The sequence below is a fragment of the Leuciscus leuciscus genome, assembly GCF_965113295.1.
Source record: "Leuciscus leuciscus genome assembly, chromosome: 15".
In the NCBI taxonomy this organism is placed as follows: domain Eukaryota; kingdom Metazoa; phylum Chordata; class Actinopteri; order Cypriniformes; family Leuciscidae; genus Leuciscus; species Leuciscus leuciscus.
The window spans coordinates 36,780,738-36,793,072 of NC_138739.1; the positions used below are offsets into that span (position 1 = coordinate 36,780,738).

The 12,335-nt window shown below is 36.0% G+C and overlaps 1 protein-coding gene and 2 long non-coding RNA genes across 9 annotated transcripts in view; 1 reads left to right on the forward strand and 2 right to left on the reverse strand.

Moving 5' to 3' along the window:
- The window catches only part of LOC309475245, a 271,995-nt gene that overhangs the window by 120,447 nt on the left and 139,213 nt on the right, over positions 1-12,335 (forward strand). The gene's annotated exons all lie outside the window — the stretch shown is intronic.
- The window catches only part of LOC309475210 (uncharacterized protein), a 118,761-nt gene that overhangs the window by 80,752 nt on the left and 25,674 nt on the right, over positions 1-12,335 (reverse strand). The window contains exons 1-5 of one of the 7 annotated variants that reach the window (XM_082137921.1): positions 2,048-2,412; positions 1,635-1,964; positions 1,383-1,493; positions 1,008-1,072; positions 309-822 (exon numbers count right to left, since the gene is read on the reverse strand). The exons of 4 other annotated variants lie outside the window; for them this stretch is intronic. In XM_082137921.1, coding sequence (XP_081994047.1) covers positions 730-822; positions 1,008-1,072; positions 1,383-1,493; positions 1,635-1,964; positions 2,048-2,072 — 624 coding nt within the window. In that variant the 5' untranslated portion in view covers positions 2,073-2,412 and the 3' untranslated portion in view covers positions 309-729. Of the gene's footprint in view, positions 1-308; positions 823-1,007; positions 1,073-1,382; positions 2,413-12,335 lie in introns of those variants that run through there. 2 more of the 7 variants (XR_014197548.1, XR_014197550.1) reach the window with 2 other exon arrangements.
- Positions 3,364-4,365, reverse strand: LOC309475237. Its single transcript, XR_014197559.1, has 3 exons — positions 4,257-4,365; positions 3,831-4,163; positions 3,364-3,610 (listed from the first exon to the last, which is right to left on the reverse strand). It is a non-coding gene; the product is annotated as an uncharacterized lncRNA (long non-coding RNA).

Below are 12,335 nucleotides of genomic sequence, written 5' to 3' on the forward strand. Positions count from 1 at the left end.
GCCCAGTTAACTAAAGTATTTTTTTCATTGTTAGTTCATGTTAACTAGTGAAGTTAACTTATGCTAAAAAATAGAACATAACTGTATAGTGTTGGTGTTTCGTGTCATGCTCACTTGGTTAAAGTTTAAACCACTTGATGCATGCAAGTGTGTGTGATCGTGTTGTTCATCAAGTGACCAAACCAGTGGAACACTTCATTTGCACGAAACCATGCTTGTGTTAACCACAAAAAAGAAAACTGTGTAAAAGTTAGATGTTTTTAAATATGTGCAAAAATATTAAAAAGAATTAATATGCGTGCCAAAAAAAATATCTTTAGATTTATTGACATTTGTTTTCTTGACTTCAAGCTTTGTCAAATGTCTGTAAAACATCACTCATGTGATTTGTAATTTAATATCAAGAATAACTAAAATTGTTGCAGAGATAAAAAAGCTGTTTTAGCCCCAAGAAAGCTCATCATCCATGTGGTTTACCACTTTTACTTATAACAGAGAGAGAGAAAAAATATATTATTACTATATAAGCAAGATCTCCACTTAAAACAGTAACAGCAAAAAGTGTTACTATCATACACACACACTGCATATTTACATACAAAGCAGCAAACGGAAATTATACGTGGAAATTTTAAATTAAAATTAAAATTCACACATATAAAACATAATAACAATAAAAATGTATTAAAAAAATATATATGTAGGCACACTTTGTATTCATAAAGTGTATCACATCACACATTGGCTGTAGACAGTAGTGCTCTGCTCCTCCTGACTAGGCCTGGTGTTACTGGAGCACATGAAGAAATCAACTTCAGCACACTGAAAGAGGACGATATTATATATGAATGGCCATATACAGTATGATAGACATAATGTACAGTCAGCTGGTCATACACATTTCAGATCATTTAATGAATCTTGTGCAGCTTGAAGTTGCACTGTAAGAATCTCCAGGATAATAGAGGACAAAATAAGATAACATATATTAATATTGAAGATCTTACCTGTGGATTATTTGAGTTTTGAGCCGCAGATTTTCCAGTTGCATTAATAAAGCTCTTCACCATTCCTGAAACAACAGTGAATAATGTGAGATTCAGACCAGGGGAATGAAAAAAGTGTGTAGAGAGACGCGTTTTTACATTTTTTAGGCATTTTTAGAGTGCCGTGTCTCGCACGAGACGCTGCAAAAGAAGACGGACACGAGTGCAGCAGTTAAACACGTTTAGTGTGTGTTTACATAAAAAAACTAAAAAACAATGCAAAAGTAGCGCAGAGGACAAAAACACGATCTGTGTGAACCGGCTACATTTTGTAGATCTAGAGTTTGTCATCTTGTAGTTCAATGAGACTTTTAATGTAGTAAAACAAGTACAAACCTATTAATGCAATGGTCAGAAGCACATTCAGCAGGACAGATATGATGATGGTCATATTTCTCCATGGTATCTGGTGTTGTGGAGCGTCTGTAATATTCTTATGGACAAAGTCTGTAAAAGGTTTGTAGTTCAATCTTTATTCAGTTTCAGTCTTTAACAGAACAATAAAACTATTATTAGATCTTCATACAGTATATTCAATCTGGAATCCATCATGTGGTTTATAAAGACATGAAATGATAAATAACTCACCGCTGATGTAGATTTTGGTGCCGTTGTTGAATTTTAGTGGTTTAGTTTTCACACAATAATAAACTCCTAATTCATCAATGGTGATATTTTTGATGAACAGACGACTGTTAGTTTTCACTGAGTATTTGTGTTTAAAGCTGCTGTTTTCATATTTACCTCCTTCATATGTGTTGCTGAAAGTGCGTAAGATCAACACTGGAGGATCCGGTAATCTCAGTTTGTACCAGTAAATCTCCTTTATATCAAGATCACAGGTTATATTCACATCAGATCCTAAAGTTACTGGTATGTTTGTTAGACTCTCTGTGGCTTGATACAACATGATCAGATCTATGAGAGAAAGAAAAACACATTTATTAAGATATAAAATCAAAAGAAAACTGACTCAATCAAATGTGACGTGAGAAACTCACAGATCTGCAGCTGTATGATCTTCATTGTCTGATCCAGATGAATAATATCTGCTATATGTGATCATTCAAACTTCTCGTACTGGGTGCGGAAACACAAACCTCGACCACACAGACGAGAGGGGAAGTCAGAGATGGGCTTCTCTGAGAACATGATCATTCTTACATTTTTGTTAAATCAACATCATATGTTGAAGTAAGTATAGTTATGTTTAATGTAACTATGCCAAAGCTACAAATTATTTCAGAATAATATTTAAAATGGTAATCTGCACAGTGTCCATTTTAAAAGCCATTTTTTATCATGTCTTGCCTTGCCTTGCCTATCTCTTTATCCGTCTCTTATTCCAGGAGATCCAGTCAGGCAAAAACATATTCTTTTCAGTTATATTAGATCTTAAGGGTCACTTTTATTTTACAGGTTATTCATGTATTTGGTTTAGTTTACAGAACTAAAAATACACCATTTTCCATTTGGGAATTTCCATTTGATTTAAAATAAAATAGTGATAAAAACTTTCACAAGGATTTATTAATTAAACAACACTTTGCACAATTCTAGTAATTACTGTACATGTTTTTATTTTGTAATTATAGAGTAATAAGGATACACAGTGTGTATGTGATTTTTGTTTATATAGTGAATCAAAGGGATTTTCAGAGGGCTACACACTCATATTTCAACATATTTTCACTGGTGTGTGATATTGTGAAGTCCATTCATGTGGGTTGGTAGTAAGTTCTAGGTTGTAAGCCAGAAACTGGTGAGTGATAGTTCCCACAAACAAACATACCAGAAAATAATGTAGAAAAAATAAAACCTGGACAAAGCTCGACGGCTATCAACATAGTAACACATACTGTATCATGAGTTTTGTGCTATGCACACCTTAACTTATCTGTCAGAGTCTTGAAGCTATATCTGACTCGTGTGTGGAAATGATAATTATACTGATGATCTAAAAACATTAACAAATTCAAAAAGCATATAGCTAGCAAATATGTTAAAGGTATAGCGGAGGATCTTTCCAAATTTTAGATAAGACCCGCCCTCTCCACTTTTTGAAAAGTTTGATTGATTCACCAGAATGATTGACAATTAGGAGGACCAATAGTTTAGACTACCCACCAGGAAGTAAAACATCCTCCCCGCTATACCTTTAAGTATCTTCTAACTACATTAACTGGCCTTGTGTGCACTCTCAGTGTGCTTCATGTCCCCATGTAACAGACCCTTATACCAATAATGACCTGTTCTGCTAACTGTATCCATACTGGCTTAAAATATGGTTCAAACTTCAAATAAATAAAAATAAAGTAATATCAATAATAATTTTGGCCACAGTTTCATACAGCAGTCAGAACATTAGGGGTCCAGGTACAAACGATTGTAACTATACGTTAAAGACTACAGCAGTCAAGCAAATTACTCTGATATAGTGCAAAATACAAAACAGGAAAGTTACAATCCCTTCTGGCTGTGCTCTCATGGAAGAGCTTCTTGTGTTCACTGTTGGTTTAGGAGTGCTGTAGTAGACACTGTAGTAGGTGTTGTAGTAGTCATTGCTGTTAGACAAAAAAAGTCACAAATATGAAAACATTACTATTGAGACACAGTAAATGTCTAAAAATGCAACAAAGGCATACAATGCACATGCTGGAGGATATTTATGACAAAACAATAAATAAAAATGGCTAAACCTAAAAATATATTTGCTGAGGCATTGCACATTCTTTTATCAAATGACTCAAACTGCCTATGTGAGTAATAACTGTTTCCACATACCTCTGACTAGCAGCGTTAGTTTGAGTTCCTTTTCCACTTCTGGGATATCACAGGAGAACTGTCCTGCATCGGTGAGTGTCAGATCGGAGAGTCTGAGAGAGAAGTTTCCATCTGCATACTCTGAGGGAAAACTTTCTATTCGACCTTTAAACATTGCATCCTGTTTTTCTGTTAAGGCAATGCCTTTTTCAATATCATAAACTTTAGTTTTTTGTTCGTATCTCCAAAACACATACATTTCCTCTGTCTTTAGCTTTCTTTCTGTGTATGAACATGGCAAGATGACAGAGTCTCCAACAACACCACTGATTTCAACAGGGTCCTGCAGAGACACTGGAGACAAGAGGAACAACTTTACTAAGCAAACCATAAACAAACTGTTACATGAAAACCCCATACTGTAAACTGAGGTCTGTGGACACTAACCTTTGTCTAGCAGATGTAGAAATAAATAAATGAACCAGTATCTGCAGAAAAAAAGAAACAAAATAAATGTTATTATTCGTCTATGACATGATTATTAGGCAATGGTTCTTGTCTACTCAAAGCTACATTTTTGTTTTAGATAAACTAGTTTTATTCACTTTAGCACTGGACACTGAACATCATGCCTAGAGGAGAGCATGACATCAGAGACATGTCATATGTGGGGTCTGATAGTGAGAGAGACATATTTTAATTGAATAAGAATGGATTAAATCAGCACAAAATGGAAGTTGCGGTAGTATTTTACATATATCCAAGTAAAATGGATAAATCATTTAGAATAAATGCTGAAATATTCCATTGCATAAAAAATAAAAATAAGAATTGCCAATTTTGATATCATGGTGACTTTAACAAGATATACCCTATTGCTAAATCTGCCCAAAAGCTCGTCCTAAAGAAAGTTGTGTCCACTGCAGTCATCAAAAAAATAAAACAAACTAAGTTGATAAAAATATTATGAAATTTAATTTTATTGTTTAGAATATACATAACGGAAATAAGGCCTATTTTTAAGGCCATTAAGATTTATGCATTGTGATAATATATTCATCAACATCAAGATTTTAGGTTAAAACTGATATCATATATATATATATAAATAAATATATATATATATATATATATATATATATATATTAGAAGGTGTGTGTGTGTGTGTGTGTGTGTGTGTGTGTGTGTGTGTGTGCGCGCGCGCGCGCGTGTGTGTGTGTGTGTGTGTGTGTGTGTGTGTTTTAAGCACCATTTAATCAACCCTTTTGCCTTAACTGGTTCAATTTCAATAGTGTGATGGATGAATTTTTAGAAATAGAAACATTCTAAGTAATCTCTTAATTAACAATAAACTGCAGCATCATGATACAAAACTGTTTAAAGTTACTGCGGGATCAAAATGGACAATTCTTATTTTTTGATGATTGCATTATAAGTATGTGTTTATTATAAATTATCTGTGCACATCATCATCGAAAAAAGTGTCTTTGTAATCTCTAATCAAATACATTATCATCCTCTCCACCTCACATTAGGTTTGTTTGAGATGTGCCTGAAATGTAGGCGAGAGTAGGCGCTGCAGTGAGGAGAGGAGTGAAAACAGTGCAGGCAAGACGGACAGATCTCTCTTCTAGTGGATCAGACACTGATCAGATCAAAGATGGATGTCGCGGGACTCACACACACTCATGCCAATAAACTGGAAGTAATTTAAAGTCTGTTGCTTTTGAAAATAAATAATGAACAGGACACATAGGGCCCTATTTTAACGATCTGAAACGCAAGTGTCAAAGCGCAAAGCGCAAGTAACTTTGTGGGCGGGTCTCGGCGCTGTTGCTATTTTCCCGGCGGGATAAATGACTATTGCGCCAGGCGCAAATCTAAAATGGGTTGGTCTGAAGTAGCTTCATTATTCATAGGTGTGGTTTGGGCGTAACGTGAAATGAACCAATCAGAGCGTCATCTCACATTCCCTTTAAGAGCAAACGCGCTTTTTCCATAGCGGATTGCTATTGAAACGGCGGATTTGCCAGGCGCGCGCCAGGAGCGGTTCACAGCCAAGGAGAGCAACGCTCTCGTCACGGCCGTAAAAGAGAGAAGTTACATTGAAATGGAGAAACCCACCCAAATTAACTTCGGTTAAACAGGCGTATGATAATTTGGGTAAATGTGTAAGCTAGATGTATGCTTTTATAATAAATAGTCTATCTATCTATCTATCTATCTATCTATCTATCTATCTATCTATCTATCTATCTATCTATCTATCTATCTATCTATCTATCTATCTATCTATCTATCTATCTATCTATCTATCTATCTATCGTAATAATGTATTCAAAAATGAAAACTGCTGCTTCTGTGTAGATGAGAGAATCAAAGTGTAGGCTATGTGCGTTGTGCACACGCTACATTGATTATGGCCAAGCATGCGCCCTTAAAATAGCATATGAATAACATGCGCAACGCGCCACTGACTTTAAACTATTTTTTCCTGGTTAGTGGCGCAATTGTTTTCTAAACCTGCAAAATAGCATGAATGAACGTTTGCGCCGGAACACGCCTCCTCTTTGCGCTGAACCGCCCCCGGGAGCGCAAGTGTATTTCCTAACTTACCGACGTGCTTCTGTGGAGGGAAAAGTCCGCTTTGCGCGGGTGCAAAATAGGAATGATACATGCGTCGGTGTACAAAGTCACTTGCGCTGGGTGCAAGATAGGGCCCCTAGAATACTTGTTATTTATCATTTTACATTAACATAGACATGTTTTATATACTTTTTAGAAATATGAAAATAATCACAACCGAGGGAGAGAGAGAGAGAGAGAGAGAGAGAGAGAGAGAGAGAGAGAGAGATTGGACATATATTTACAATACAAATAATATATACATGTACATGATATCAGAGTTTTAAAATAAAATATTTTAAAAGAGAACAATACATCACGGTTATTTAAACCAATGAGCATTAAAGGGGAACACGGCAACTCTAGCCATTTCTTCGCTGATTTTCACTTTTGTTGTCGCATGTTTTCTCAACGAGCTCCCCCTACAGCTGTGGGACGTATATTTCACAACACTGTCGTAAAAAAACTCACTTGCGGCTCCTCCCCCTTTCTACCGCTGCTCATGTGCATTTGTTATTATGGGAGCCGGCCAACTTTATCGTGTGGAGCTATGTCTACCGAGGTCGGTAATACATCATCATACACAGTATCATATGGCGTGTGTGTTTATGTTGAATTGCCGTAAAGCAGTTTGTGTTTCTCACGAGACTTCCTATTTCCAACTTACCGGGACGTTAGTCCCCATGTTGCAAGGTTGGTTTTCCGCCGGGGAACACTGCGGGGAGCGGGGAAAGTCACCATTCTCACCAGAACAGGTTATTTAACCATCCAAATGATTTCTAAATGGTTTTATTAAGATGAAATAGTTGCTAAGTTCCCCTTTAAAGGATTAGTTCACTTCAGAATTAAAATACTGTCATCAAAGATGTTCATCTCTTTCTTTCTTCAGTCGAAAATAAATTAAGGTTTTTGAGGAAAACATTCCAGTATTTTTCTCCAAATAGTGGACTTCAACAGTTATCAACGGGTTAAAGGTCCAAAGTGCAGTTTCAGTGCAGCTTCAAATTACGCTACACGATCCCAGCCGAGGAATAAGGGTCTTATCTAGCCAAACGATCAGTCATTTTCTAAAAAAAACAGCATACATTTATATTTATATATATATATACATATATATATATATATATATATACACACACACATATACATACATCCATACACTTTTTAACCACAAATGTTTGCTTTGAACTAGCTGTCATGCGCCACACATTACGTAATCATGTTGAAATGTCACACGTGATGTAGGCGGAAGCAACGACCTAGTGTTTACAGAGCGAACATCCAAAGACTAAGTCAAACAGCCTTTACAAAAAAGGAAAAACAAAGATTTCGGACGATTTTGGAGTTGGAGGAGAAAATGAGATGGAGTTTTTCAGCCTACCCAACCTTCCACCTACGTCACGCGTGACCTTTCGAAGTGATTACGTAATGCGTGACGTCAAGCATTTGTGGTTAAAAAGTATATACATTTTTATTTTATTTTTTTAGAAAATGAGCGATGGTTTGTCTAGATAAGACCTTTATTCCTCGGCTGGGATCATGCAGAGCCTTTGAAGCTACACTGAAACTGCAATTTGGACCTTTAACCCGTTGGTCCCCGTTGAAGTCCACTATATGGAGGAATGTTTTCCTCGAAAAACGTAATTTCTTTTCGAATGAAGAAAAACAAACATCTTGGATGACATGGGGATGAGTAAATTATCAGGAAAGTGAATCGTTAAGCTATAATCTTATAATATTTAAGCTGTCGTCAGCAAATCGGTAGAGAGCAACTGTCAGTGTGACATCAGAGCAACCGGCATGCATCACTGGTGATCGGTTCTGCGCAGATTTTGCTCATCTCAAACGAGCCTAGCATCTCTGTATTAACACATGCTCTCAAAATTGCATGATGAAATTGAGCCATATTCAGAAAATTAATAACTGATGATAAAAACACATTATTCTTTAAATTCCAGATGTATTTTGAAGAATGCTGGTAACCAAACTGTTGACGGCACCCACTGACTTCCATGGTATGAAAAAGATATTATGGAAGACAATGGGGACCAGAAGCTGTTTGGTTACCAGCATTCTTCAAAATATCTTCTTTTGACTTCAGCAGAAGAATGAAACTCATACAGGTTTGGAACAACTTGAGGGAGAGTAGATGACAGAATTTTCATTTTTGGGTGAACTGTCCCTTTAACAGACAGTGTTGACATAATGTTTCCTCCTGTTTTAGCCTCGAGACTCCTTGATGTTATTCATCTGTTATGTAAAATAAAATTGTATTTAAAATTGTATTTAAAAAACACCATATAAAATTGTATTTATTTATTTTTTGCTACCAGCACCAGGTGACATATCAGATTGAGCTTCGACTAAAATGCCATCGCAAAGACTCATGCTTAAAGAAAAACATCTGATGATCGCTTGATGAACAAATCAATAAATGTGCACGTCTGATTGGCTGTTTGTTCAGATGTTTAGTGGAAAAACAAACACTTGTGAAGTTTCCACATTTTCATAATGCAAAAATTTTCTCCGAATTTTGTTTAATTTAAATATTTTATTATTATTTTTATTAATTCTTTATTTCAGACCCATGGGTCCATATAAATAACTTACAACATCCATAGACAAAAAACAACATACATAGTTTAAAATACATACAAGCTTTCTCTCCAATGCTTCCAGAAACAAGAAAAATACCTTGTTTCACTCAACACAATATTGTTTAAGTCTCTTATGATACTATTTTTAGAATCATTCATCCGACATATGAAACTATACATATACTTCCTCAAGACAGCATTCAACGTGAGTATATTATTAGCCACAAACATTTGACTTGCACTTGACCACCTTGGGACCTTCAGTAAAATTCTAAGAGCATCATTATATGCCACCTGTAACTTTCTCATCTTTGCTTTAGAATATTTACACCACAGGTGGGCTGTATAGAAAGAAGCACAGTATGCTCTAAATAGAGTTATTTTCACATCGTCTGAACACATAGAAAACTTACGAGCCAGCATATTGGCTTGCCCATACAATTTACAGCACTGGCGCTGCACATCATCATCATCATTTAAATCATATTTAATGATGTGGCCCAGGTACTTTACTTTAGTTACTACATTTAAAACTTTATCATCTAAATATAAAGAAGGAAAGTTAATCTTTTGGTCCTCTTGGGTTTTAGCAATCATGATTACACTCTTTTTAATATTAAATTTTATGTCATGCTGCTTACCATACTTTGAGCAAATTCGAAGCAATTGTTGTAGGCCTACACTATATGGAGACATAATGACAACATCATCCGCATACATCAAATGATTAAAAATGCTACCACCTATCAGACATCCAGTCTTACAGTCATTTAGCTCCACAGAAAGACCATCCATGTAGAGATTAAACAGACAGGGTGACAATAACCCACCCTGCCGAACCTCATTTGTCATATAGAACGGTTCCGAAACGGAATTACCCCATTGTACTTTTAAGGTTTGATGTATATACCAAAAGAGTAAAATTCTTATAATATAAGAGGGAACTCCTCTTTCTTGTAATTTAAAAAAAAGCTTAGAATGGTTTATTCGATCAAACGCCTTGGAAGCATCTAAAAAACACATGAAAACTGTGGAATTATGAGTATTATACTTACTAACTACTTATTTTAATGAATATATGCATAGATCAGTGCCAAGCTTACTTTTAAAACCAAATTGGTTATCCGTAGTTATTAAATATTCTTTGATCCTATCCATGAGGATTTGCTCAAATATTTTAGAAAGCACACTTGCCAATGCAATAGGCCTGTAGTTTTCTGTCGCAGTTATTTTACCAGTTTTATCCTTAATAACAGGCAATAGTAATACTGTTATCATGGAATCAGGTAACACAGCATGAGATAAAAAACCTGAAAAACACAAAGCAAGTAATACAGTAACCCTTGAACTAGCGTGTTTCAAATGTTCAGCTGTTATTCGATCAGGGCCACATGCTTTATTCACCGCAAGTTTATCAATTGCGAACTTAACCTCATCAGGTGTAATAATCATATCTTCTTCATTCGACACATGACCAACTTCAAATTCTTTCCTCGCAACACAATTAAAAAGAGCTTCATAATGTTTTCTCCACAAGTTAACAATATTCTCGGTTCCAACAGCCCCATCAATACAAGTCGGCAGTGGTATTTTTCTGTTGTTGATAGCCTTAACTTCTTTCCAAAAGTCATAGCCATTATTTTGCTGCAGGTTCTTAGCCATTGAGTTTGCTCTCATGGTCATCTCATTCCTTTTTATATATCGCAGAGCATATTTGAATTTAGCATTTGCCAGTTTCTTTTCCTCAAATTCTGGACCATACCTAGCTTTACCTGTTAAAACCCAGTTTTTAAAAGCAACTCTGGCCTTCAGATGTAATTCAGAAACAAATTCATTCCATCCGGCCCTAAAATTATATTTTTTAACCCTTTTTTGACAGAAAGGTCTACTAGCATAATTTAAGCAGTCCACTATTTCATCATACATCTTACATAGCTTGTCGTTATGCTTTGGATTCTTACAACCAGCATTAACACACACAATTGTCTCAGTAGGCACTTTTATATTGCTCAGCTTTTCCTCTGTCAATAATTTATATCTCCAAAGGTCATTTACTGTGAGTCTTGCCCAGTCTAATTTGCCACTTTTTATGGAGTTTTCACATTTAGTCATCTCAGGTAAACTTTCAACATTTAACATAATTGAAATTGGTATGTGATCTGTTGTAGCTAAGTCATATAATATTTCAAGTTTATCTAGGGAATCGTGAGCATCTGCTGTACATATACAGTGATCCAGCCAAGATGTTGTATTCCATGCCTCACTGATATATGTATAGCTTTCTGCTGGCAATAGTAATTGACTGGAGAGAGCCAACTTGCTATCCTGGCAGAACCTGATTAGCTGTTGGCCAAACAAAGAATTATTGTCAGATATATCAGCGTTTAGATCCCCCATTACAAATATACTTGTACATACATTGTCTTTGATAAAAGCACTTATAAAAGCAAGCCTATTCATATATTCATCTTCATTTTGGCTGCATTCATATGGAGTATACACATTCAGAATCACAAAAACCTTTTCATTATGCTCCACTTTGATTGCGATACACCAGTCTACCTCTAGCCTAATCACAGTGATCAGAGGATCATATTTCTTATGCCAAAAAATGGCCACACCCCCAGGTATTCTGCCACGCAATATTCTCATGCTTAAGTCAGTTGTGGATTCACCAACTCCATGGAAATCATCATGCAAGGAATTAAGTTTATCTAGATCTTGTTTAGATAAAAACGTCTCTTGTAAACATAGAATGTCCGCTTTCTCCAAGAGTCTGTCAATAACAATCCGTTGTGCTTTATCACTCATATTCCGACCCAAGCGCAGCCCTCTGGAGTTATATGACAGAACTCTAAGATACATCGTTCATTCTCATGACTTCAAAGCCGTAGACGCAAGCGCCTCAGATGCCGACATCCTTCTTAAGCTACTAGTTGTTACTACATCCACTGGGCCTGCATTTGCCCTGGGTTTGCGTGGCTCAAAAAATCGACGTACAAATACTCCATGAGGCCAGATCTGTGGCTCATATACATCTTCCACCTTATCACATTCAACCGTTACTTTAAAGGAGCTATATCGATTCTGAGCAGTGTCCATCTTTTGGCAAGTAACTTCATGATGGAGTTTTTCCTTCAAATAATTAGTCAGTGTCTCAGCGTCAAGATCAGGCAAAAACTTTGTGGCAAAAACACTCACCCGCTTTGTCTTCACAGCTTGTATATTCCCCTCAGGGCAAGTTCCAACAATACCGTATGGCTTCTTGCCTCTTGATTGATTTAAACGAGGTCTTGGTTGTGCA